Source organism: Eschscholzia californica, unplaced genomic scaffold (genome assembly GCF_041429995.1).
Source record: "Eschscholzia californica isolate CP2 unplaced genomic scaffold, dmEscCali1.0.p SCAF_6, whole genome shotgun sequence".
In the NCBI taxonomy this organism is placed as follows: domain Eukaryota; kingdom Viridiplantae; phylum Streptophyta; class Magnoliopsida; order Ranunculales; family Papaveraceae; genus Eschscholzia; species Eschscholzia californica.
The window spans coordinates 42,362,593-42,371,862 of NW_028238483.1; the positions used below are offsets into that span (position 1 = coordinate 42,362,593).

The window sequence follows — 9,270 nt, forward strand, 5'->3', positions numbered from 1 at the left end:
GGTGGTGGTGAAGGTACGGTGATAGCGGTGGTGGTGGTGGAGCTACGAGGTGGTTGTTGTCGAGGTGTGGTGGTGTATGGTGGTGGTGGTGGTACGTAGGTGGTGGTTAAGGTGTGGTGGTGCTAGTTGAGGTAGGGTGGTGGGGGAGGTGCAATGCTTGTTGTGGTGGTGGTGAGGGTAGAGTGGTATGGTTGAAGTTTAGTTGTGGTAGTGGAGCTGAGATAGACAAAAAAAATTCGTCAAGTAAAATTCATGTATGTCTCAAAAAAAAGTTACTTTACTTTGAAGTCAAAAGCTAAAAATTTTAACTTCTAAAAAAAGTCAAATTTTAACTTAAATGAAGTCGATAATTTTTGCGTACCAAACTAACTTTTTGACTTTTCTACTTAAATAAGCAAAAAAGTAACTTATTTTAGTGTTGCCAAACGACACCTTAGGAAACTCCTAATGCCATATAAAGGGGCTTCAGTAATTGTTTAATTTATCAAGTTTAATCAATAAAGTTGAAGTATTTTAGTTTAAATCTTCTTAGTTTCGGTTTTATAGTCTTTAGATGAAGATCAAAAACTCTTTTCTAGGTTTTAAAAGTTTTAGACTAAGTTCTAATTCTTTTCGGAATTTTTCGCTGGGTTAAATTTATCTTTAACATTCTCAAATTCTTCCCTACAAATAAACAACAATCGAACATAAATTACTTTTTTTTTGAGAAATCGACTATGATCTACGTTAGTCCTTACAAGGTATTGATGCATTATGGAAATGTAATAAGCATGATAACCGTCTAATTTAAATCGAGAATGAAAAAGACCTAAAGCCCGACAACAAAGAGACCTAAAGCCTGACAAATTATTACATTATTTATAGCCTAAATTACATAGGTTAGTTAAAGTCATTACTTATAGACTTAAAGGGAGTGTTGCGGATTGATGGGATCAATCACGACTTATAAGGTTGAGACAAGAAAGTGCTCCAATCCAGAGTTGGTCGTCTATGAAAGAGAACTTGAAGGAGTGATTCTTACCTCCTGATTATCAACAACACTTGTTAAAGATATATCAATACTATAGACAAGGGTTGCATTCAGTGGGGGAATATTATGAGAAGTTCTCGAAGTTGGCTCAAACAACCATCAGAGAAAACTTTACTAAACCTAATAATGTTTCAATAGACCGATTTCTTAACGGATTAAAATTTAGCTTGAGATGTAGTTTGAGAGAAAAGGTGAGGTTAGTTAATTTATGGACTATTCAAGCTGCGTACAACTTAGCCCTAAAAATTGAAGCTCAGGAACGGGAATATAGAAACTTTGGATTTCGAATGGGAAAACAACCTCGCTTAACTATAAAAAAAGGTAAAAATAACCCCCTTAGAGAATGTTGAACCACCACGAATTGTCACCATAGACGATTCAAACAATACTATTCATTAAGCAAAATCCGACGTTATTGTGTTCAAAGATAAATCTCTTAATATCAATTTACACATTGAGGAAATTGTTTCTAAAGAATTGGTTCAAAAAATTGAGATAAAAGAAGTTGTTCAAGAAATCAAGTAAAAAAGAATGGTTAAGAAAAGTGAGTTAAACAAAGTTGTTCAAAAAATTGAGACAAAAAACGTTGTTCAGGAAATTGAAGTGGTTCTGAAAATTGAGTCAAAGGAAGTTGATTAAAAAAGAAGATAAGAAACTTCGCAAGTTTGACTTTAGTCCAATTCAATTTTCTTCATACGAAGATCCGCTCTCAAAATTTTGCGAATCTCAAATTGTTACACATGGATTGATTAGTAGTTTTATTGGAAAGTCTTCATCAAAGTTTGCAATTTTCAATCACCATACTTAGGATCTGCACAAGTTTATTTGTGGGATGAAAAGGGAGATTGAGTCACATTACAATTATAGACGGAAATTTGTTTGTGACCTAATAAAGCCTTCAGTCAAATCTAAAAGTTTGATAATTCCTATGCATAATTCACGGAAACGATATATGAAGGGAGTACCAATCAAGACGACGTTCAAGCCAATTAATAAACTCGGGGCGAGTTTCTTTAAAGTGGGGAGACTGGTAATAGAGAGATTTTCTGGAAATCTTTGATATCTTCAAATCAAGTTATTTTATTAGTTTCTTATTTGTTTTTAGTAGAGAATGATTAGTTTTATATTTTCAAGATTTTTTTTGAGTTTGAAATTTTAGTATCGTATTTATTTAGAAGTGTTACTCCACCAAATTTAGCAAAATTATGAAAAGGTTTAGGAAAGAGATAGAAGGTATGTTTAGCAAATTGCAGAGATAGAAGGTATTTTATTTGTTTAGAAGTTGTTATCGGAGAAGATAGAAGGTACGTTTATAGAGGAAAGAGAGGGAACCGTTACACCAAAAGGATCTTCTGTCTCACACTGCAATTCTCTTTTAAGTTAAATCTTCTGTCTCACACTGCAATTCTCTTTTAAGTTAAATTACACCAAAAGGATTTGATATCAGTCATTCGATCTAATCAAAAGTAAATCTACTAGAGAAAATGGACAGTCAGACTTATTCTTCACATAACCGACTGCCCTGTTTCAGTGTATAGGACATATATAGGGTTTGTCGGGCGGTGTTATTTGAATTTTAGGGCTATTCAATCTCCATCTCTACGTCACAAGGGAATCAACCAACTTGGTTTTTTCCTCTATCCACTCAAAACCTGAACTACTAATTATTCACCCACTACTAACATGGGTGACCATAACTTTGCTCATCCTATGAGGATGTTATGTCAGTAATCTCACCCACCGTAAAATTGGTGATTAGAATAATAATTGTCCCATATGATCAAGATAATCTCCTTGATATAGTTTTATATTTTGGTACAAAAAGGATCTCATATTTTACTGTTGTTAATTCAATTGTAGTACTTTCAGACATGTTAATAAAGATGAATGAACATACAGTGGACTAACCTGAACAGACACTAATCTTGTCCGGCGGATCACGTGTCGGAATGACCAGTACTATTGTGAAATATCCAACTACTAATAAACAATAATCTTGATGATTAAAAATGAAAATGTGGGTTGCTGATTTAGTTATTTACTATTGAATAAATTAGAGATAATTGGAAAAAAAAAAAAAAGTTCTATTCTGTTACTCATCTTCAAGCATCTCTCTATGCACATGCATGCATGTTGTGCTGCAGTATTTGTAGTTATACCTGTGGAAGGGGATTTTTCCTGCCAAGGATGAATTACAACACGAACAATTTACACCGTTTGATATTCCATTATTCGGATTTGAATTCGAATTGCTCGGAGCGACGGTTGTGCTGCTGCTTGTAGCTTGAGCATTGAGTGCTGCTGCCGCTGCCATTCTCTTTTCTGCAGCTTGTGCTCGTTTTTCTCTTTCTGCAGCTTGTGCTCTCTTTGCTTCCTCCTGATGAAAAGAGAAGAAAATATGGTTTAGTTGAACATGATAGTAAGCAAACTAAAGGATTAGGTAAAGCAGGTAACAAGAATAGTATTATTGAATTAGATTAGTAGACTAACCTCTTTAGAAAGGGCTGGGCCTCGAATAGAGTGAGTCTGCTGTTTTGAAACCAGAACACCTTGACCTTTTGAAGTTGTCGGAGGAGCGTTCTTAGCAAGGGCTGCCTCAGCCTGCACATTTACAAAACCATATTATGAAGAAAAAAAACACTAGAGTAGGAATTTTAGGATCCATGTGCCCCAAATTGCTCAAGTATGGACCGGTCTCTTACTCTCTTGGGTACCCTTCTTTTTTAGCTGATTTTGTGGGGGGATCTGTTTTTCTAGTTTCTTTCAGTGTTAGTTTGAGATATGGTTCTACAGATGTAATCACATCCGCAGCAAGGAATATGAAGCTATTATGTCCTAATCAGACGCCGTTCCTGGGCCTCAATCAGATATGATGAAGATATGGCTTTTTCTTTATTTATACACACATCTCAAGGAAGTAGTAACTCCGCACAAGAGGCATTGGATACACATTCAGGCCGACGTAGGGTATATGGTTTGAGCACATTATACTCTCTTTTTGTAGAAAGAATTTTCGAAGGGAAGGTTATGGCTGATTTTCATCCATGGATATTTAAAGAGAAATATCAAGAAAATACATGCACCTGAGCCTTCTTTTCTTTTGCTTTCTTTAATTTCTTCAACTCTTTCGCTTTCGCTTTCCTCTTGGCATCCTTCTCCGCCTAGACAAACAAAAACAAAATCGTCAATATGTTTGTAATTTGATAAGCACAAATAAACACCTATTTCATTGTTCATTATGGATAACAAGTAATTGAACAATGGATAGAAGGAGATATATCAGACCTTCAGTATCTCATTCATATATCACTTCAAGAAAGAAGAGAACCTGAACCAGATAGTGAACATGGAACCAAACAGACACACTAAATTCTTTCATATGGAGTCAGTGCCCCCACTCGATAACCACTTATAACATTCTTAAACGCAAAATTATCAGTGCCTCTTTCCTCATCAATTACTAGTACGAGGCTTTTTGGGATTAGCGGGTATCGATCGATCAATCAATAAAGTATGAAATTATCTAAGCACGTACAATATTACCTGTTTGGCAGCTTGAGATTCCTCCATTTCTTTAGTCAATGGACTAGGAACTTTGGCAGCATTCCAATCCCACTTGTCAAGATTTAAAGCCATGAATCGTCTAAATGTATTTCTAACTTCCTTATCATTAGCCAACATATACGGAGTTCTTCCTCTTTCATCTGTAACACAAGGATCCAATCCTTGTTCCAGAAGCTCTAGTGTCTTTTGAGCATCGCTAGACGTTGCTGCAACGTGTAGAGGTGTTGTTATACCTATAAAATCATTTTCAGTAGATCCTTCCAATCCATCAGAACTATCAATAACTTGACTGGTTTCGGCAATTTCCATTTTTTCCACGGGCTTCACTAACTGTTCTTCCCTAGATTCTGTATTGCAAATTTCCTTGCCACTTGGAAATAATGATGAATCCTCAATTACACTTGGTGGTGATCCTTTCTCGTCTACTTCATATTGCACATTTGTCAAATTGGTATAGATTCGTTTAGCTTCCTTTAATGTAGGCCTCCGGACAGTAACTGGTATGTGCCTTACTACATGATGTGGGTCGCTAAAGTATGGCTTTTCCCCATTATAAAGTAACTGACGACTGTTTGATGGAGCGTTGATGAAAATGCAAGAGGAAATATCAAAGTAAGGCCTCCAATTAGCAAATAATTCTTGAATTTCCTACAACAATGTAGGCACAAATTTTTAGTTACAAAAGGCAGAAATTTTAATGATAAGGCTTTTTTTTTTTTTCTGGCAAGTTATACTAGCACAAAATCAAGATTACAGGATGAGCGTCTAAGAATTAACAAGGTATTCAAGATCATCAGTTTATAAAATTGAGATCCAACTAGAAAGACGCGAAGAAACGCGAAACACAAGCACATCTAAGTACCTTCTTTAGAGCAAGTTCATTGTACCGACGAAGAGATGCTCCTGCAGAATGTGCAGCTCTGCCACTTGCATCTTTAGTTGATTGTTTCTTACCAGCCTTAGCTCGAACTACATACCTAAAGAACAAAAGAGAGTATGAGTAAAAACCAACTTACAGAAACACAAGCCTATATTGCTGTGATAAAACAAATTTTAGATCATACTATAACCATCTAATCCTATACAAGGAGAAAGCTTAACCAGTTTTTGATGTATAATCAGAATAATATCTATCATGCAAGGACAAAAATGAGTACTTCAGATAATATATTCAAATAACGCAAAAACTTGATTCAATTACACAAACAATTGAGGCGGAAAAAAAGGCATGAATACTTCAGTTCAGTAGTTCCTACTTGCTCAAACAATAGTAGTTTTACTTGATGTCCAATTTGGTATGGCTGCAGCCTTCAAATCAAATACTTCGGTAGTTCGGTATTCTCCTTTAGACAGCTTATGAAATCATTTTTTTCGGTATCACTTCTAAATAAGATTTCTACTTCATTTCAACAAACAGGTTATGAGGAAGATGACTAAAGACTAAAGAAAACTTAAAAACTCCAAACAATAAAAAGTACAGATTTTTAAACAAGGGTACATCTATACTGCTGCTTAGTGAAGTGACTAAGTGAATATGGTAATTAATTCAGCAGGAAGCCTTAAAGAACCAAACAACTTATTAAACTATTCAACAAACGTAATTGGGAGTAGGATCATATCACGCTTACTAATAAAGAACAGAGAGAACAATAAATGATTATCAGTATGATCGAAAAAAGAACACAATACAAACCTATGGAATGTTTTGTGAGCCACGACTGAGTTCCCATCAAACACACAGCCAGCAAAGTGCCCGCCACTTGCAAGCAACACAATCCTCAACTGGGTTTTATCGCGAGGCTCGTTGGTCAACCCCTTCAGTCTCTCAACTACCTCATTCTCCCTCAAGTATGTTACCCTGCCATTTTCAACATGGTCTAGTTTATCATCAAATAAGAGAGAGTCAGTCTCCTTCAGAAGCAAACACTTCCAAATAGAAACAACTTCTCCTGTTTGAAGACGAATAAAAAGCTTCCTTTTAATGTTTTGCCCCTTTCCATGCATCTCATTAATTGGAAACAAAGTCTTCTCAGCTTCATCTTCTGAACCTGATATACTTGATATATCATAATCCTTAAACAGAGAATCAGAAGCCAACTCATCAAAATCTTCCTCTTTCACAGTATCCTTTCCAGCAATGTTTAGCTTTATCTACAAGGTGATAAATATAAGTAAAGGGAATTAGAAAAAAATTGACAATAGAATGGCAACAAATTCTAGTGTAGATTTATGACGGACAAGTTTAGAACAGTTTTCACTAACATATACCGATAACTTCACCTAGATATACATATAAGCAGCAGCTTACTACCACCCGAATAGTTTGGTATATCAGCAAGAACTACTATAATAATATATATTCTTCACTTTCTTTTCTTTTAGCCATGCTTAGAATTTTTGGAGAACTAAAGTGGCCATACGACTCATCCCAAATTTTGGCAACCACCATGCTATCTTGTATAAATGCCTTTCTTGTCAGTATTCCAAATCAGTATGACAAATCCCAAATAGATGATCAATATACAAATTGTTAAGCAAGTTTCATGTCAATGCGGTTGGGATCACCTGATCAACCCGAGTAACTCATGGACACCGGATACGGGTAGAAGGCAGGCTGAGACAATCTCCCAAGTAAATTTTATACACAATATATGAATAACATGTATATAATTATATTTATAGCATGAAAAGCTACCATTCGCAAGCCGAGCCGGATAAGATCCCGAGCCGATCCCATTATGGGGAGTTCGGATATTGGGTTAACCGATCCCGTCCCCAACTGCTTAGATTTGCAGATAGTCCGGGAGTACTTCATTAAGTTTGTGAATTTGAAGTTTACGAGTCTAAGCCATGATTACATATATATACTACTCAAGATTACCCAACAATGTTGTATTGGTATGCAAAATGAGGATGGTGTGAATACAAGCATACACCCTTGAGTCCTTGACCCTTCCATCAAAGTTGTTTTGCCTGGTTACTAACCTCATGCTCTATAATTTGTATTACTCTCACCTCTGATTACACCTATTGAAACCCTAACATTAACTTAAATTTTCAGTAATCCATGCACTAACTCCAGACTATAGTTTCACTAGTATTAAATTGAGTAAATTTTCATTTCCTAAACAAACTTACAAATGTCACAAACAAGTAAGCTTATTCACTGTTATAACAAACCCTAAAAGTAAATCAACAAAGAGATAGAGAGATAAAGGTGGGTTTACATTGAAACGATGGTGGTCAGATTTGAAGTGAGAACGTTGGTCCTGAAGTGAATCGAATTCAGCTTTACAAGTATTGCAAGACCATCTTGGAACAACTTTCTTGATCTTATCTTCAACTTGATTTAGGGTTTCTTCATCAATGGCGTCGAAAGGGATATCAAACGGTTCAGGTTGAAAATTAAAAGTAGTTCCTTCGTGAAGGAGACGACAACAATCGAACAATCCCGATGAAAGATCAAAGACGGAGCGGAACCTGTTACTATCTGACTGGTTGTTGTTAGTGTTGGTCGCCATGATCAAAGAGTCTTTCTCTCTGCCTTCAGTAGTTTTTAGAGAGAGAAAGACGAGTCGCGAGGATAGAGCGAGGAAAAACCCGATTCTGTTCTCTGGATCAACGGCCAGAATCATTCCTTCCTTTTTGTAGATCTCGGAGAAACAATTAGACTGGAAAATTGCCTTGTAGCCATGTACTTTTTTTTTTTTTTTTTTTTTTTTTGAGAATCGGGGTTAGTCGTTACAAGGCATTAGATTCGATTCCACGACTTTATGCGCTTAAGAGAGGGGTGTCTAACCAGTGCACTAAAGAATGGTGGACTTTGTAGCCATATACTTGTCTAACAACATAGAACTTAAAGTCCGTTAAACTTGTTAGTATCATATATATTTTTGATAATCCAAATTCAATAACTATTGATTCTACTTTCTCGGCCTCTCTGGGGATCGACCTTGGAACCTCCAGAATTTTAGAGTTAATGTCAACACCATCAACGACAACCAAGTGTTGACAACTTCTATTTATTAGTGAAGTTTGCTAAAGCAGATAATATCGAGGTAGGAACAATCTCATTTTTGTCTGAAGTATATTGAGTATTATTTGGTTGCTCCCGATAGGGCTCTATTTGTTTGGAACATTTCAAAATTGTTTACGAATATCTTGGTGGGTTTTACCTGTGATATTATTTCCAGTATGTCGACGACATATATAAAAGTGTCCCCGTACTCCATACATGTGTCTGCGGGGTTTTTATTTTATGTGTTAATAACAACATTTCTTGTGCAAGGCTTTTGGTGCTGCCAAGAAAGGTAAAAGAAAGGCTGAGAATTAAGAAGGAGATTGTCATTGTAGAAGGTGATACAAAGAAAATCTCTGGAGGGAAAAACATAATCTTGTTCAAATGGCACACTAAAATTGCATGTCAATCTGGCGAAACCCACCGTGGATGCAATCATGCAACTCCCTTTGGTGCATTGTTTATAGTAACAGCAGCCATTGTATGCCTGTCCAAGTACCCCAGGCCGGGATACTTGCCCCGCATACCATCATTTTTGTTATAGTAAATGCTACTGGTCTGATTCTAAACGGAAATGCTGCTCAACCCAGTTCTTTGTCCCAGCTGGTAGCCCATTACACGTGGAAAGTTGGATGTAGGTCTAATCTTGACCGTTTGT

The 9,270-nt window shown here is 36.2% G+C and overlaps 1 protein-coding gene across 1 annotated transcript; it reads right to left on the bottom strand.

The window, feature by feature from the left end:
* Positions 1-3,008: 3,008 nt before the first annotated feature.
* Positions 3,009-8,708, bottom strand: LOC147535159 (zinc finger protein-like protein). The gene is made up of 7 exons (XM_086646213.1): positions 7,822-8,708; positions 6,288-6,745; positions 5,457-5,571; positions 4,574-5,242; positions 4,114-4,191; positions 3,521-3,631; positions 3,009-3,407 (listed from the first exon to the last, which is right to left on the bottom strand). Exons 1-7 carry the CDS (start codon positions 8,227-8,229, stop codon positions 3,123-3,125), a joined length of 2,124 nt encoding a protein of 707 aa, XP_086502339.1. The 5' UTR covers positions 8,230-8,708; the 3' UTR covers positions 3,009-3,122.
* Between the last annotated feature and the right edge of the window lie 562 nt (positions 8,709-9,270).